The sequence below is a fragment of the Arvicola amphibius genome, chromosome 2 (assembly GCF_903992535.2).
Source record: "Arvicola amphibius chromosome 2, mArvAmp1.2, whole genome shotgun sequence".
Taxonomy (NCBI): domain Eukaryota; kingdom Metazoa; phylum Chordata; class Mammalia; order Rodentia; family Cricetidae; genus Arvicola; species Arvicola amphibius.
In genome coordinates, this window is record NC_052048.2 from 179,244,004 (window position 1) to 179,262,215 (window position 18,212).

General features: G+C 49.8%; 1 protein-coding gene across 1 annotated transcript in view; it reads right to left on the minus strand.

Annotated features, from left to right (window-relative positions):
• Nucleotides 1-18,212, minus strand: part of Plxna4 (plexin A4) — a 446,194-nt gene that overhangs the window by 37,599 nt on the left and 390,383 nt on the right. Inside the window, exons 15-21 of the mRNA XM_038319125.1 lie at nt 16,581-16,717; nt 15,324-15,488; nt 12,818-12,911; nt 12,201-12,440; nt 11,551-11,697; nt 10,317-10,551; nt 6,387-6,529 (exon numbers count right to left, since the gene is read on the minus strand). Coding sequence (XP_038175053.1) covers nt 6,387-6,529; nt 10,317-10,551; nt 11,551-11,697; nt 12,201-12,440; nt 12,818-12,911; nt 15,324-15,488; nt 16,581-16,717 — 1,161 coding nt within the window. The remainder of the gene's footprint in view (nt 1-6,386; nt 6,530-10,316; nt 10,552-11,550; nt 11,698-12,200; nt 12,441-12,817; nt 12,912-15,323; nt 15,489-16,580; nt 16,718-18,212) is intronic.

The window sequence follows — 18,212 nt, forward strand, 5'->3', positions numbered from 1 at the left end:
TTCTTGCCTGCAGGATTGGGGATTTGGGAACTACCTAGGAGGGTACAATCATCTTAAGAGAGATTTGTTGGCTGCCTAGGTAACATAAAGGACAGTCCCTAAGATGTCCAGGAAGGGGCACAGTAGCCCTGCTCAGAGGAACCTCAGGCTGATGTCTCCAAGATACCCAGCAGCAATGGAATGGATGGATGCTCCATAGCCCTGGGAAGGAATAGTCCAGTCCTCGCCATAGCAAAGTGGCCAGCACTGTGAACACACTGAATGAAGAGGACAGAGACCAGAGTGGGCTAGACAGGCACTAGAGTGGGCTGGACGGGCACTAGAGTGGCCTGGACAGGCACTAGAGTGGACTGGACGGGCACTAGAGTGGGCTAGATGGGCACTAGAGTGGGCTAGACAGGCACTAGAGTGGGCTAGACGGGCACTAGAGTGGGCTAGACAGGGACTAGAGTGGGCTGGACAAGCACTAGAGTGGGCTAGATGGGCACTAGAGTGGGCTAGACAGACATTAGAGTGGGCTAGACAGACACTAGAGTGGGCTAGACAGGCACTAGAGTGGGCTAGACGGGCACTAGAGTGGGCTAGACAGGCACTAGAGTGGGCTAGATGGGCACTAGAGTGGGCTAGACAGGCACTAGAGTGGGCTAGACAGGCACTAGAGTGGGCTGGACAAGCACTAGAGTGGGCTAGATGGGCACTAGAGTGGGCTAGACAGACATTAGAGTGGGCTAGACAGACACTAGAGTGGGCTAGACAGGCACTAGAGTGGGCTACATGGGCACTAGAGTGGGCTAGACGGGCACTAGAGTGGGCTAGACAGGCACTAGAGTGGGCTAGATGGGCAGTAGAGTGGGCTAGACAGGCACTAGAGTGGGCTAGACAGGCACTAGAGTGGGCTGAACAAGCACTAGAGTGGGCTAGACGGGCACTAGAGTGGGCTAGACAGGCACTAGAGTGGGCTGGACAAGCACTAGAGTGGGCTAGATGGGCACTAGAGTGGGCTAGACAGACATTAGAGTGGGCTAGACAGACACTAGAGTGGGCTAGACAGGCACTAGAGTGGGCTACATGGGCACTATAGTGGGCTAGACGGGCACTAGAGTGGGCTAGACAGACACTAGAGTGGGCTAGATGGGCACTCACTCCTCACACAGCACCATTCAAACTCTGATTCTGGACAGGGAAGATAACAGTAATAGTGAGGTTGTTTGCTTGGGCAGCTGGAAGGGCACATAGGATGCCTAGAGACCGGGTACTGCCTCTTGATCTGAACAGTGACTCAATGCGTGAGACAGATGGGCTCTGTCCTGAGCAGTGATGTATGCATATTGCTTTGCATGTTTGCTTTTGAGAAAATCAATGAACTCTTGGGAATGCAGCAACAGGCCTGGCCCTCATAGGTTCCTTCTTGGAACACTGAGCAGGGCTTGTCTCCTTGAGTGTACCACCTGAAGTTATTGTGAGGCAGAGGGACAGAGATGCCAAGGGAGATACTTTAGGGCTATGTCCTAACCCCTCAGGTCTTTGAGAACGACTGCCATGTATGTCAAAGTAAAGAGCATGGTTTCAAAGTTGGTCAGGCTTGGGCTAAATTCTGTCACGGTCACTCACTAGCTGTTAATTTCTTCACCAGAAAAGTATGTTGTTGAAAGAGCTAATATGCATATGGACCTTTCTCTCTGCCAAGTCCCCTTTGAACTGATTGGGATATATTTGCCTATTTAATCCACAGAACACTCTAGGGTGCGGGCTGTGTTAGGACCTCTGGAACAGCATGAGGACAGGAGCTTCCTCAGTATCCCAAGACAGAAGCCTCCAAGCTATGCCATGACCCAAGCTGTCAGTACTGTGCCTTACCCTATCCATGAGACATTGCATGGCACAGACAACTCATGAGAAGCCCGTTGTGCTGAGCACCACCCACAGTGGAGCCACAAAGGGCAGTTATTTTAGCCTGCTGTACTCCCGGGGTTTCAACTAGAAAGGGCTGACAAAGGCAGACAGAGATCGCCTGTTGGCTCTAGGTCACAGAAGATGGCAGAAATAGTCATTCTCCCCTCGACTCAGAAGCCCCTGTGTTCTGGATTCAGGCTGATGTCAGCTAGAAGCAGGTTCCAAGGCCCCAGCTCCTCTGCAGAGGGCACACTGGGCCTCTATCTACTCTGCATAGAAGGGGGTCTTACGTGAGCTTTCCTGACAGCAGGTCATTCTGGTGGTTCTGGAATCTCAGAGGAAGCCTGTGTGCTCCCAGAACAAGTCCCATGTCATCCTCTGACCGCAGCACTAGTACTTGGAAGGCCGGTTCTCAGACGGAGAAGGGAGAAGGACAGATCCAAGAGGGTACAGTAGGTACCAGCTAGGACAACCTGGCAGCTCATCTTGTCCCTCATCATAGCCCCACCCTCCCGTGTCCCTCATTGTCACAAGAGGGCCCAGCTTTGGTTTACCTTATATCCGGCTCCTTTGGTTCCCGGACCCACGGTGGACAGATGCAGTACTGGCAGCAGATCGAGCACTCATCTACCGCCCGTCTGCTTCCTCCTGACTTTTCCCCTAAAAGTGTGATTGCCCCCTCACACATGTGGTCATGCTTTGCATCCTCTCCTTTCAGCTCTCCTCAGCGTGACTCCTCTGCTGCTTGAACTAACTGTAGCAGATTCTACTGTTTACTAGGCACTGTGTGCCCTGCACATATTGTGTGTGTTCTTAACAATCTTACACAGGACAGCTGTGATCTTCTCAGCGTCTCAGAGAAATTACCACACTTGTCCCAGGCCACCCTACCGCTAAAGGGCAGTGCTGGATTGTCCAACCCACTCTCTCCGCCTGTCACCACGTCTATCCCACTCCTGGATTCAAGGGCTATCGCAAAGCCAACACAAGCTCCCTGCTGCAGCTTTCCCCGGCACAGCCACCCAGCTGCTCAGGCTGTCCGTCAAAGGGAGAGGTAGTCATGAGCAGATTTGGCAGTGCAGCATATAGAGTGGACGCTGTGCCAGCTCCATGGCACTACCTGCCATGAAGACCCGCTCTGAAGCCACTGTGTGGGCTTCTCTTACACCTTAAAAAATTCATATACCCATGGCCAGCAAGCATCTGGGGTTCAGGGAAGAACAGTTTTGGCTAGTCTCTTGTAGGAAAGATACCACAGTCAGCAGGCTAGGCTTTGGAATCAGAGAGCATAGGAACTGTGTGTGGAAGAGAACTCCAACCCCTCCAGAGTCTACTGCCTCATCTATAAAATGGGAATATGAGGGCCTGTGTCGTAATGTTTTACGAACACTAAATGAGATAATGTGTGTGAAGTACTTGGCACGCGGCCTGTGTGTAGAATCAGCAATGGTTTTACTTACTATCTGTCTCTGCATGTCCTGGGCTGCTGTTTTCTGGCCTCTGTTTGCCAGGAGTTTCTAGATATCTAACATGCATCCCTCTGTCCTGGAGCTGGAGGTGGACATTTTCTCCCCATAGGATGGAGAGTGGAGATGGAAGTGAAGCATCTTGGGAAAGGGTATCCAGAACCACCACTCTCATACTCTGCCGCCCCTCCCCACCCCTGGCCAAAGTCACTCTGAAACCAAACACTCTTTATTACCCAGATGGTTCTCCACTTTAGTTGAATTCTGCGCCTATAAAACTGGATAGTAAATTTTAATTGTAACCCAATAGGTTAGAATTTAGGAGCCAGTGATGGGTCAAAACTGGGAATGAGTGGCTGGTAGTTCTTTGTGTTTTTAAAGTACTGGTATGTGACTAGGGCCAGGAAAGTCTCTTCCCCAAGTGCCTCCATTGCCCCATGTGCCCTAGTGACCTACCAAAGCAAGAGCACAGGCTCCCTTTATACCTTCTGCTGTGGCCATGTGGCCATGAAGATGAAATAACAGGGAAACACGGCTTTCATAAATGGGGTCTCTCCACACCCAGAACACCAAGAAAGAACGTTCCATAGCAAGAATAAGTTGGAAACGAACAAATATTAGTCCAATAAGACCACATAAGGTCTACAAATCCCATAGTGTAAGCATGGTATAGCTGCTTTCTGGGTCCAATTTTGATATGGGCTTCAAAAACCCCATTCAAAAGTTACATGCTCATGCAGATGGGATTTTGAACTAGTGAAATGAAGAAAATAAATATACACCCAGCAGACAGGCTATTACCACCCTTGCTAGGATTGCTGTTTCCTCTCTAGGACGGACAGACAGACAGACAGACAGACAGACAGACAGACAGACAGACAGACAGACATTCTTTTGCTCATATGTTTCCGGCACAGACACTCTATGCCAGGGTCCCCACCTCAGATCATGACAGTGAAGCACATAGTCTCTATGCCAGCAACACACACACACACACACACACACACACTCAGAGTGACCTATCTGCTTACCCCCTCCTGCCCCAACTTCTTCTCTGAGCTAGAAACTCATGAGCTCTTTTATGTCCTGAGAAGTCTGGCATCTGGGTGCAAATTAAAGTGAGTCTGAGGAAAGATGAAAGACAAGGAAAATAGTAGAAGGGGGAGGAGCAAAGATGAAGAGTCCAAAAAAGGCAATGGATGGGGTGGGTGTCCTGAGATTCCTAGTATCTTTGTGCATAAATATATGACACATGTATAAACACACACATGCACACACACACATACACACATACATACATACACACATACACACACACACACACACAATACATTGACAGAGACTAGAGGCTTATGGCCAGAGAAAAGGTGGGGCCATTGCCTATAGTCTCTGACAGTGTTTAGTAATGGCTATCAGTTGGAGGGGCAAGGAGACTATCTCTAAGACAGAAACACTCATTTTCTCATTACAAAATTACATATACAAACACACATGCATGCGTGCGTGTGCATGCATGCACACCTGCATGCATACATGTTCTGCATCATCCAATAAAGAACTACGGAGAAATACGGTGCTGTAAGCATGACTGTGAATGAGCAGCATGTGTTGCCATGGTGCACAGCCTGCTGCAACTGAAGAGACCCCATGTGGACACTTCCTCCACCGTCAGTATCTACAACACTGAGCACAGGGTCTGTTTTCACCGTGTGGACAGTTGTGTGCACACATGGACTTGCATCTTACTTTCCGTTGTTGCTTCATCTGAAGATTCTGCTTCCTCCTGACAGGCAAGCAGAGCCGAAGGACATCCAGAGTTACACACACAGGCTCACAGCCAGAAGACACGTGAAGTCTGGCAGCCTCGACTGCTTCTGGCTCAGTCCCCAGCAACTGTGTGTACTACTCACTCACTGGGCTTCTCTGCCCTCTTACTTGGCTCACCTTTAAAATGGGTTTAAACTCCTGGGAATGTAGATGGCTGAACGCATAAAAACTATTTGAAACTGAGTAAGGGTTTTGAGGGCTCACAGCGTCTGATGATCACCCCTCAGGATTCCTATTTTCCCTGTTTCCCTCATTCATCATTCTTCACTCTCCCCTGCCATGTATCTTGATAAGCCGTTCTAATAGAAAGAGTGTGATATAAATATATGCATAAGTGAGATAGCATGCTAGACAGTAAATGGGATAACGTTTTCAAAAGATAGCAGTACAACAGTAGGGTTTTTATCATTCCCACTTCCACCTCCCTTCCTCCCATATCGCTTGTCTTTCCCAATGGACGTGCCAAACGGTAAAATCCCTTATACACTTATTGTTTTCTTATTAATTAGCAAAACCCTTTATACTGTGGTTTACTAAACCTAAGTCCATAAACTGTCCATGCTTATCTGGCATAATATTTGGTTGTGTCTACATTGGATTGGTTTGAATGAGAACGGCTCACATAGGCTCATACATGTAAATGCTTGGTCCCCAGTTGGTGGCACTGTTCACAAAATATGGCCCTGTTAAAGGAGGTGTGATGGTGTGGGTGGGTTTAGAGGTTTCAAAAGCCTGTCCCATTTTCAGCTAGATCTCTATTTTATGGTTGTTCCCTCAAGATGTAAGATCTCAGCTAACGCTTCACACCATGCCTGCTTGTTTGCGGCCATGCTTCTCATCATGATGCTCACGGACTCACTCACCTTCTGAAACTGTAAGCTCCAATAAACTCTTTCTTCTGTAAGTCACCTTGTTCAGGGTGTCTCACCACTCAATAGAAAAGTATCTAAGACATACATGTATATTTTTTCTTGGAAGAAGGTTCTCTCTATTCATTCAATCTTGTAAGGGCTCTATGAGCACCTAAGACCCCGACACTCCACTAAAACCTGTGCTCTGTTTTGACCCCATCTTACCAAGGAACTGGCTTATGGACCATAGGCAAGACGTGCTGTCTTCCTGACCTCAGTTTTCTCACTTCTGAATCAGGATGCTGGGCTTTCTGCCATAACACCAAGGTGGGGGAAGCACTGATCTTACCTCAAGGTCCCGTAGCACAGGATGGTCTTCAATCCCTGGGAACAGCACCCTCATCGTGTAGGTCCTGTAGTCCAGGAAGGGAATCCCAGCTCCATCCAGGTCGCTCGTGAGCTCATGGATATCTGTCTGCAGCTCTGCAAAAGCTGGCACAACGAGAAGCCCATGAGGGGCCTGGGATGACAGCTCACTAGGTAACACGCTTGCCTTGCAAATATGAAGACCTGAGTTTGAGCCTTAACTCAAAAAAAAAAAAAAATTCCTGGGCATGGTGGTACACACCTGGAATCCTAGCATTCAGGCCACGGGGACAGGAGGATCCTGGTACTCACCAGCCAGCTAGGCTACCCAGGTGGAGAACTCCAGGCCAGTGACAGACCCTGGTTTTAAAAACAAGGTGGGCAGAGCCTGAAGAAAAACAGCTGAGAATCTTGTGAGATGCTGGGGCCGGTGGATGGGGGCCAGCCTGAGAGTTACCTCTCTAAGAATGTTCAAAACCCTCAGCCAGGCTCCTGGGGGTGTGATCTAGGGATCTGTGCATGCAAAAATGATTGCGCTAGATGGCATCAGCATGGGAGAAAGCTGGTCTGGAGCCTCAAGTCTTTCAAACAGCAAAGGGATGGAAAGCTACCCTCAGACCTAATGCTATAGGGATCAAAAGAGAAAGGGCTCTGGCTTGCAAAGTCTGTTGGGAAGGGAAATATAAAAGGGCAGGAGGACAGAGAGGACAGGACAGAGAGATGAGCCTATGCCTAGTGCTGCACTTTGAACTGAGTTTTCTTAGTAAAGTCAAGAACAGTTTCTTCCAATTAAAAAAAAAAAGAGTTTGGGCATCCAATTCTAGAATATGTGTTTCTCAGAAACCAAACAAGGCTTGGGCAGAGGGCCTGCCACTCTAACCTATTTCTTCTGCATGGATATGAAGGCACACCTTTGACCTTCCTGACACAGTGCAATGCTATCTGGTGGGTTATAATTGTCTGTGAGGGCAGCTCAGACCTCCAGATGGATACAGTCACAAGGTCCCAGCTGGCCCCTAAGAAAATCTGGCATGCAGCACAGCCAAGAGCCAATGCTGGCATACTCCATCCTGGCACAATGCCCCCTGAGGCCATCCTCTGCTACCTAAGAGCTGCATCTGTCAGTCCTGTTAAAGTATGGCATTCTCCTTCGTGCATGCCCCCCCACACAGCTGCATACATGCATGTATACACATACATGCACACACATGAACAGATTGCATTGGCACACACTGACAAAGAACAAGTCGTAATTGTTGCCTAACCAATGTTTATTTTTTCATTTATATAAACTTAAGACTAGGGAAAAAGAGTAGTTGGTGGGTTCAGAAGGGACTCTCAAGCTCTAAGGGCTCTAGGGACATTAAAGAACAAGCCCATTGCATATGATGACATATAAACAGGACACAAGTGCCCTGAACTGCACACAGGGTCCTGCATTGTCCCTTTTGGTGGCTCTGGTAAACTGACGTGAGGTCTGTGGGTTTCCATGAGTCTCAATGCCAGAAGAGCCCGGAGGCATGCTGGTAAGGATAGGGGCTCAGCTGGACACTGGCAGACGGCAGCATGTCTGGTGCTCCCTTTCTATGGTCTTGCTGCCCATTCTGTTACGTGGATGCTGGGGTTCTTGTCAAGCAGTGAATGCTTCTGAACACACTCCAATGCATGCGAGCAACCGTGTGTACCTAAAAGGAGCCAGGAGACCTCTTTGGCATGCAACGTCGCCACAGCCTAACAAAAGCATGTATTGATGGCTCATCTTAATTGCTAGCTTGAGTGGACTGAGAAGTACCTAGGAGATTAGCGAGGCTTATCTCTGGGTGTGTCTGTAAGGGCATTTTCAGAAACAGTGAGATAGTAATTATTGACGAATTGACTCGTCCTTTGATGGATTCATAATGTGATGTTGCTGTTGGGAAGGCGTTGATTTATGGAAGGTGAGGCCTGGGATCACTGGAGTGTGGGGCTGTCCTCGGGGCTATGTATTGTCCGGGCCCCTTTCTGTTTACCATGCTTTGCTTACTCCATGATGGATGAACCTTCTGAAACCATGAGAAAAGAAGTCCTCCTTTGAGTTGGTTCTGTTGGGTCATTCGATCACAGTCCCCTAAACTGACCAACACACTTGTGCGTATCCAGAGTAAAGAACATATATCTGTGTATGTGTAAGTGGGGTGCACATGTTTGAGTGTCTTCCTGTTTTAACTTAAGTAAGGGTGTGCAAGCATGTCAGTGAGGATGCAGCAAGGAAATGTGTGCTTGCACATGTGTGTGCTAATATATTCAAAGCTCAGGTCTGGGCTGGTGTATTCTAGCGTAGGTGTGGGTAGCTTCCTGGCTGACAGTGAAACCTCCACACAAACCCTTGCCCTGGGCCCAAGCTGCCTCATAAACACGAAGTTGCCTTGGCATCCTGAAAAGTGCTTCCATGGTCAACTCCTTTGCAGTAAGATGCCTCCTTCCATCCAGTATCATAAGTGTCCCCAGCCAGAAGCCATGGTCCCATTGGGACTCCACAGGTTTCTGCCTGCTGAGCCTTTCTTCCCCAGGGAGCTTCTAGAGGAGCTTGGCACCCCCGCCCCCACTCTCTTCAGCTGCCTCCTTCTGATTGGGTTGCTTCACTGGCCAGGAGGAAAAGGAGGGAGGCAGGTTTGATGGGTCTGCAGCTTCCTTTAAGTCACCCTGCGCCTCCAACATTCAAAGCCTCACGCCTGCCACACATAAAAGAGATTCTAATCACTACACCTAATTAGAGGGAAGAGTACATTGCAGAGAAAAAAATTAAGCAGTGTAAATATAATAAAAGGCAGTAATTAACAGTCCCACAAGGCAGATGTCGGGATGACAGCTGAAGGATGCAGAGATGCCTTGGAGCCTTGGCCCCATCAAAAGAGGCGGAGCTTCACCAGCGGAAACCTGTATGATGCTGGAGCTCAGGTACAGGGCTGGATTAACACTGGGTACATACAACCCACTGAGAGATAGTTCAGTTCCTTCCTCCCAGAGTGGGCTTACAGAAGGATGTCCCGGGGTTCTATGAGTCTGCGAGCTAAGCTGCCTTCTTGGGTTTGACACCGCTGATCTCCCTTCATGGTGGCTTGGGTACATTTTTCAAATATGAGCTGTGAAACACTCTTCCTTTGAAATCACAGATCAACCCCACAGAATTCCCTTCCCGCTGATAGAAGACAACTTCTTCTAACAGGATTGCTTGCATGCATCATGTGGAGACAACCCCAGGTCCTCCCTGGAGGAGACTGGCAACCTCCTACCCCCATCCCCTGCTATTAGACTTCTGAATATGGACAGTGTTCTTAGTGTATACATGATCTCAGCAGCATATCTGGAAGGAGTGGGGAGAAAACCAGAGGTAGATTACTAGACAGGGTTTTTGGTCTGGAACTCTGGCTAAGCTCAGACTGGCAGAAAGGTTCTGCAGGTCGAATATCCAGCCTGTGAGGTCACCCAATGCAGCCCAGCTTGCTGGCCTGTGAATAAGAGGCACACACATATACAGCCACACACACCCTGACTCACACAAGTACATACATGTATACACGCAGCCTCCAGCATGCCTGCTATAGCCTAGCTAGCTCGCCTGTAAATGAAAGACATGAACACACGTGTATATTTACATACATAACTACCACTCACCGCAGTTCCACCAGGTGGCTAATGCACTTACAAACATGTATATAACCTTCAGTGCTGTCAAATGCTGCCTAGGCTTATTGGTGTTGTAAAGAGGCACATATGTGTATATATATACATATATTATCTTACATATGTTTACATACACACATAACCTTTAATGCTACCCACTGCTGCCCAGCCTGCCTGCTTGTATATGACAGGTACACATGTGTGCACACACAAACTCCACACCAGGCACCAGCACCTGGGCACTTAGTACCTTCTTTGCACTCCAGCGCCACGCGGGACTCAAGGTTGTCCATCTGCATCTGCAGCCGCTTCAGCGTGAGGTCGCTCTCTCGGGACTTGCGTTTGTAGGCGATGAGGACAGCCACAATGAAGATGATGAGGAGACCACCGGCCACTGCGATGCTGATGATGGCGGGCAGGCTGAGCGGGCTGTCTGGGGCAATGTACACCATCCCAGGGGAATACTCCATGCCACCCACCCGTGCCTGTGGACACGGAGAAGAGAGGGGTGGTAGCAGAGCAGACTGGGGAAAAGTTCTAAGTCAGAAGGGAAACGTGATTGCCAGTGAGAAGCCCCCCCCCATACACACACCCCATCAGGAAAATAGAAGAGAGAACATGGGCAGCAGAGACCACCCTTCAGCTAGAAAGTGTGCCCATCTCTCACTCAGGAGGACACAGTCATCTTAGGGAACAGCCCACAACTGCAGCACAAACACAGTGACATAACACCAACAGCTGGCTTCCCTGAGGCTCGTCCTACCATCAAGTTGAGAACTAAGACACAGAAATGGCAACATGGGCCACCGTACATCAATGACGATCCTTGTCTTACCCTAACAGACAATTGATCATCACTCTGTTTAATGATTTGCCCTTGTTGTACCAGCCAGGACAAAGGGAGTGACCCTAGAAGCTGGCTAGTGGGACAGGCACATGGGGACAGGTCTGGGTGAGCTGGGAGGGAAGCTCACAGTGGGCAGAAGTCTCCGGTAGCCTAGCAATGATGTGGGAGAGTCTTCTGTTTGTGTCGATTCATTGGTTAATAAAGAAACTGCCTTGGCCCATTTGATTGGCCAGCTCTTAGGTGGGTGGAGTAGACAGAACAGAATGCTCAGAAGGGAAGTTACTAAATCGCCATGCCTCTCCTCTCTGGGACAGACGCGATGGAGCCAGCCACCAGGTCAGACATGCTGAATCTTTCCCGGTAAGATACCATTCATGGTGCTACACAGATTATTAGAAATGGGTTAAAGCAAGATGTGAGAATTATCCAATAAGAGGCTGAAACTAATGGGCCAGGCAGTGTTTAAAAGAATATAGTTTGTATGTTGTTATTTCGGGGCATAGGCTAGCCAGGCGGCTGGGAGCTGGGCAGCAGGAACACAACCCGCAGCTCCTTTCACTACATAGCTACAGCTGAGCCACTCCTACCGAGCATCCTTCCAGCCCGTCCACACACAGTGGGATCCCAGTGGGCTCACCATCACTTTGTGCCTGCCGATGAGGTTGGGAGACTCGCAGAGCAGCTGCACGTCAGACACCGTCACAGTGCACGGTTTCTCCCCAACCAGCACGGTGTAGTTCAGCTTCACATTGCCTCCCGCCACGGGTGGGATCAGGTTCTTGCCCTAAGCAGACAGGAAAGCCCCCGTTTCCAACCTGAGTCAAGACCTCAGCTGCTGGTGACTACTATGACTTCCTAACCATTATGCCATCTTATGGATGAACTGGGAAAGAGGCCATCATCAGTAAGAAGTCCAAATATTTGGTACATGTGTTAGATGTGGTGTGTTAGGAATTTGGTTCCCTATACTGTAAGAGATAATAGGACTTTTAAAATATGGGACTTAATGGAAGATCATGACTTCCCCACATCTTAAAGGTCCCCTTTGGTTCCCTTGTTACATGTATGTGCTCCTGATAGAAGGTCTTCATGAGAACCAAGACTATTACTGGTCTTCCATTTTCCAGAACAATGAGCAAGTTGACTGTTTTTTCCTTTATAAGTACCCAGCATGAAGTGTTTTGTGACAACAACAGACAACAGATTATACATTAAATATCCTCTCTTTCTCCCAGTAAGAAATCAATAATTGGTAATTAAAGTGCTATGAAAACTTATTTGGAATACCTTTAGGATGATGGGGGTGCCAGGCTTGAGCTCCAGGATTCCTGAGGGACTGAAAGCCTCAAACACAGGGTTAGGATAGTAGGTGAAGTTGGTCTTGTTGAGAATTAGCAGAGACTGGACATTGTCTAGGATGAAACCAAATTCTTCAGGCCTCTCAGTGAGATCTGACTGGTGGTCAGGACCCAGGGCAAGGGCTGGAGCCTGGCAGGTCATCTCAGTAGCATTGAGGACCTCACAGATCTGTAGGAGTCAGAGGGGACGATGAGAAATGTCTTCTGGGTGCCATTTGTGCTACATGGGGTTTTATATGCTACTGGGGAGGAGAGCACCAGATCACAGTCTTGGCTGCTCACAGATCCCACCCTGAAGCTGTCTCCTATCTCTGATGTTGCCCAGGGTGAATATGACAATGACTAGGTATTTTCTAAACTGGGTAAGAATGGTAGGATAAGAACGAAACCCAGCGAACTGTGGAAGTGATTGGTCTTTGGGCCTACAGCCCCCAAAGCTGAAAATATGGTCATGCCAACTCCCCTATCCCACCAACCCAGGATGTGGAGGTGTCCCATGCCGCCACGAGTCATTGTATGTAGGCAAGGACCTGCCAAGGGACTCACATTGATGTGTTCTTTCCCTCCATGCTTGGCACGGATCTGGGGGTTCTGTATGAGGTCCAGGTGAGTTCCCCAGACAGCGATAGGTGTGTTCCCACTGCCCAGAAAGAAAGAAAAGAGAGTGTGAACCACAGAGATAGGAGATGCAATGGCCGTGACAAAATGGTTATCAGAGTGAGCTATGACAATCAGGATGAGGAAGCGAGTTGTGTCCTTGGAGACAAGAATGAAAAAGTATCTCGAAAGCCCAGAGAGAGGATAGTGGGAACCAGATACCCATACTGTTCCTTGATGAGTTGTTTAGAACACGCCCAGGTTACAGCAGGGGCCTTAGTTCGCCTAGGCTCCCAGACTGGAGCCTGCTGTCTCAGCCCTGGAGCCTCCTCCCCTGGTCTTCACCACTTTTGGTCTTGTTCTACAATAATGGTCCCCAGCAGAAGCTCCAGTGTCTAAGCACATCTGTTTCCCATGGCAACTGTGTTTCACATTTCCTCCTTGGTGGCTTCAGTCCACTTGAGACCTATGAAAGCCATGGCCCAAGCCCAGACACCTCTTACAGAATTACCAGTGTGACCTGCTCTGAGACTCGAGTCTTCTGCGCCCTGGAGTGACACAGGACACAGATAAGGGGAACGCAGGTGAATTCACCTCCGTGTGGCCTTCCAGAGGATGCTATGCTCTGTGCCCAGCAAAGCTGAGAAGCTGGTGGGGAGAGATGGCAGCCCTGTGCTTGGCTATGTCCTTCTTGGAGTGGAGTGAGGAACTGCTTGCTTGCTAGCTAACTGAGGGTCATTGGCAAACATCCTGCCGTCTAAAGTAGAGTGTTGTAGGTAAACTACTTTTAGGCTTTAGTGGCTAGGATTCTCTGTCACCTGTGCTCACATGGGTTTCGATTCATCTGTCTACTTTCCCATCTTTAAATTCCCATTACTTTCCTCTCTCATTCAGTGTGTCTTGCATGCACTCACGAGCTCACAAGCACACATATACTTCCAGGTGTGCCTGTGGGATTCTTTCTACACACAACACAGTCCAGGTGAGTTTCTGTATCTAGCCTCCCTGCCCCCAGATTTCCCAACTGCTAATTCTGCACACAGTAGAAAATGATCTCATCATTGTCCCCAAACAACACTTATAGGAAGCTCAAATCCACACACTGTGCATAGCCCACCCCATCCTTAGATTTCTTCAACCGAAGCAAAGATGCTGGCAGTCTAGAAAGTGTGTCCAACCTCCCTCATGGCAGGAGCATGACTTGGGGTACTGGTGAGCGCCAGGAAGATGACACCTTTGTTTCTGAGACAACATGAAGGGAAACCGAATTCAATAAGGCCATGAATGTCCCCAAGTATCACTGCCTAGCTTCTTGAGTGAGTCACAAAGGCCTGTGCGAGACCAAGGCCTGACATGGCTCTGAAAGGCTGTTTCCCCTTCATGCCTTAGCTAAGGACAGCCAATGGCCTTTCTCATCCCAGCAGTCAGGCTGGTTCTCTCTGGTCTTCAAGCAGAGGGTGGCCAACTATTTCTGTGAAGGGCCAGGCAGTAAGTATTTCAGGCTCCACGGGCCATATGGTCTCTGTCACAGTTACTCAACTCTGTGCAGTCATGAGGACACAATACAACCAGTGAGTGGAGCCCTGTGCCAATAAAATTTTATTTATAAAAATTCAGGCAACAAGTCAGATATGGGCTTCGGGTCCCTAGTTTAAGTTTAGCCCCCTAGACTAGGCTTGCCCCTGCCTCAGCCAGAGCAGACCACTTCTTTATGATGATTTCACAAACTTTTCCATTCCTGGGAGCCCTCCTGGCTGGAGCTGACTGTGGGGAGCACTGGGCAAGGAACAGGGGGACAATAAGGTGCTGTGCTGTTAGGGTCATCTGTCGGGATAAGCAACGGGGACTAAGCCGGTTCTTTCCCACACTAAGTGTTCACTGGATTTTCCATGCAGCCCAGAATGGTGGCTTCCCAGTGATCTCCAGGGGTTCCTCACAGAAAGGACAGCCTCTGTGGGGCTTTCTCATTCTGCTAAGTCCTCCGGGCTTGGAAGAGAGGACACGGTCAGGTGTCTGCAGCTCCGTCTTCACACTGTTGCACCCTAGAAGCCCTGTAGTCTCTCAGTACCCAGGAAAATCCTCTAAAGCTAGATACCCAGGAGGAGCCAGGGCTTGCCCCAGGTGAGCTACTAAACTGCTGGACTCCTTTCCTGTGTTCTCCCTAGAGCAGGGTCACATGTCCTCTTCCACCTCCTGTGTCATTTTGCTTAGTATATTTGTATTGGGTGCTGGGGAACCAGTGAGGAATAGGAACTCTGCCTGCCTGAGCCTGTTATTTGAGAGGAACAAAGGCAAGCAGGTGACAGGGCTGGGGGAAAGTTCTCAGTCTTCCAGGCCACTGGGATCATAGGCTCGTGTCAGCATGTTCTTTTCCTCTTGGGCGCTTGAGAGCCAAGAAAGAGAAACTGAAGCCTAGAGGCAGTGGGGAGGCAGAGGGGATGGGTCCTCCTCCTACCTGACAATGCTCCACTCTGGCTCAATACGCACGATGGTGGGATCCTCCACATACTGAAAGACAAGGTCCTGTCGGATCCTTGCCCTGTCCACCTGCACGGTCACCTTCATGTCCAGCACCTCATCGGAAGACGTAGTGTTGCAGATAATGTAGGACGGCGAGCGCCTGGAGGGGAAGGCAGAGCGTGAGCCTTCAGGGTTGTGGTGGCCACCCCTTTCCTAGAGGCATCAGGTGTCAGAGATGTACGGGGCTGACACTGTCACAGGTAGAAAGCGCACGAACCGTGGACGAGGGCCAACCTTTTAAAAGGCGCCTCTGAGCCCAGTTTTCAAAGATGCCTGGTCTTTGGACTGTCCTTAATCATAGTCCTCGGCCCAATTTTGGCAAAGATCTAGCTACGCAAGTGTGCTGAGGTTCCTCCCTTCATGTCTCATCCCGGTTTGCCTGAGGTGAGAATCCTCTGAAGAGAGTTTGGCGGGAATCGGCCCCTTGCCACCTCCTCCTGGTAACTCTGAGTCCTGAACCCAGTTTTAACCACGCTTGCTGCACTCGGGTTGAGCTCTGCCTCTGCCCTCTTACGAGTCTCAGTCCTATGGCAGCTGCTTTGAGCAAAGTTACCCTAACCACCCTCACGGAGTAGTGGTTTTTCAGATAGAAGGAAGGCAAGACTCTGAGTCTGTGGCTGTTCTTCTCACAATCTACTCTAGGAAAACCTACCTGTCTCTGGGGACTTGGGCTCAGATTGGGTACATCTCCCACAGCACTCCTCCATGGACTCCCTGTGTCCCCCTACTCCAGGCTCCTGGCTAGGTAAGGTGTATTCCTTTGGGCTGCAGAGCCCAGCTGGGCAGAGGGAGGAAGGTTTCTTGCCCTTGTTGGCTCAGCCTTGGCCTTCAGGCATCACCTGCTTAGAGCACATGGGGTGCTCCTAGGCAGCTCCCAGCAAGACAGGCAGGCACTGCCCCTTGAAGGGGCATCAGCTGTTGGTCCCAAGCTGGATACTCAGTGGTACCCTCATCCTCTGCAAAGGCTACATCCTAGGATGCCAGACTGAACGGTGGGCAGCAGCATGATACCTCCTCGACTTGCCGGGGAAGGAGGGTCTAACCTCCCCTAGAGAGAGGAAGATCGGTGGCTTTTGGAGGACTTGTAAAAGTCAGTCTGGGAAAGAGTCAGTTTCTGTTCATCTCTGTGGGATCCCGCATTTCCCTCCCAGCTGGCTCACCTGTCTGGACCCTCACTGGGCCCAGGAGTTACCTGTGGAAGAGGCATGGCTGGCTCCCGAACATGACCACCACATTGCTGCCTGCATTCAGGTTGGTGCCTGTGATGGTGACCTGCGTGCCCCCAGACATGGGTCCCCGACTGGGCTTCAGGTCTGCAAGAGTCAGGGTCTGCAGAGAAAAGAAGAGGACTGAGGCATGCTGGGATAGGTGGAGGGGGCTGGTTCAGGCCTCGGGCAGTGCCCCATGCCCTACTGAAGAGCCGCCATGGAGCACCTACTCCTGTGGCCTCTGCAAGCCATTTGGTATTCTTGTGTGAATAGAGCTTTCATCTCCGCATGAATAATAGTGGCCACGGGAGCTGCTGTGTATGGATTTTTGTTTTTCGTGACAGCCTTTATCTCTAGTGATACAGACATATGTATATCTATAATTATCCAGTCTGTGATTTTTTTAAATGGCTACTCTTATCTGTTTCACGGATGGGATTCAGAGGGCTTAGCTAAGTTTTCCAAGGTCACATGGACCAAAGGTACTGCAGGTGAGACCTGACTCCAGCTCTGGTCTCCAATCACTTCTTCTATAGACAGAGAAGGAGACCTGCCATTCCCAAAGGTCTCCCTGGGGAACCCCTCCAGTGACCAGAGCCTGGGGCCTGTGAGAATTGTGCCCAAGGAAGCTTTAAAGGCCTGTCAAGCCCCCTATCCTGACTGGAGGTGAGGAGCGGGCTGGGGTAGGGGTGGGGGAGCAGAGCCCCAGACAGCAGGGGATTTGAAGTTGCAGTTTGTTCTTTCATTAGCATTTTAATGGAAAAACTTTCCTTGGTCCCAGGTGAGAAGCCTGTATCTGCATTTAAATGAAGATTTCTCTTTCTCTTCCCCCAGCCATAGCCCCTAAAAGAACTCTGTGCTGAGGTTGAACCCCCTGGGCTCACAGGCCAAGCATACTCTCTCAGGAGGCCTCCTTTGGGGGCCAGCAAAGCCACCCACCCTCCTTTAGGGGCTAGCAAACCCACCCCAGAGAAGGGCACACTGGGGGCATTCACATGGAGACACTCATTGACCTTGACTCTATGTTCCTTGGCTAGGTTAGAAGTCCTGGCTTTGTGACTGAGCAGCCAAGGACCAGGGACTATTGGTATCATGCTGTGTGACTCTGGGCAAGATAGTCAACTCCTCTGGTCACACAATTGGGAACTGAGCCCTAAAGTGGTTGTTATCTTCAGGGCCCATGATGGTTTTCTTGTTCAATAAACTATAGTCATAAGCTATTTCCAAAGTGTGTCTTGGCCGCACTGACGACACCCCCACCCTGAGTCTGTCTGCTGGGGTCCAGTGCCCCCGGGCTATGGGGAAGATCCAGAGTCAAAACCTGGGAAGGACCAGTGCTTGCCTGGGGCAGTGGTGCTGATATAGGAACTGGCTGGAAAAGGCCTGCTCTGGGTGCGAGAGGGTGTTATGGAAACATGTTTTAGATTTGTGAGAAACTATTAATTATTCAAGTCATGCTTCATAAATATTTCACGGTGGGTTTGCACGGGAAATCAAAGTCTGAATTATTTGCCAGCTCCTCACTTGGCTCCACGAACGAACAGACTAGAAGGGAGAGGGAGAAGGAGCATTCCCAGCATGGAGACCTCCTGGGACAGGGCGGGTGGCGGGCCAGG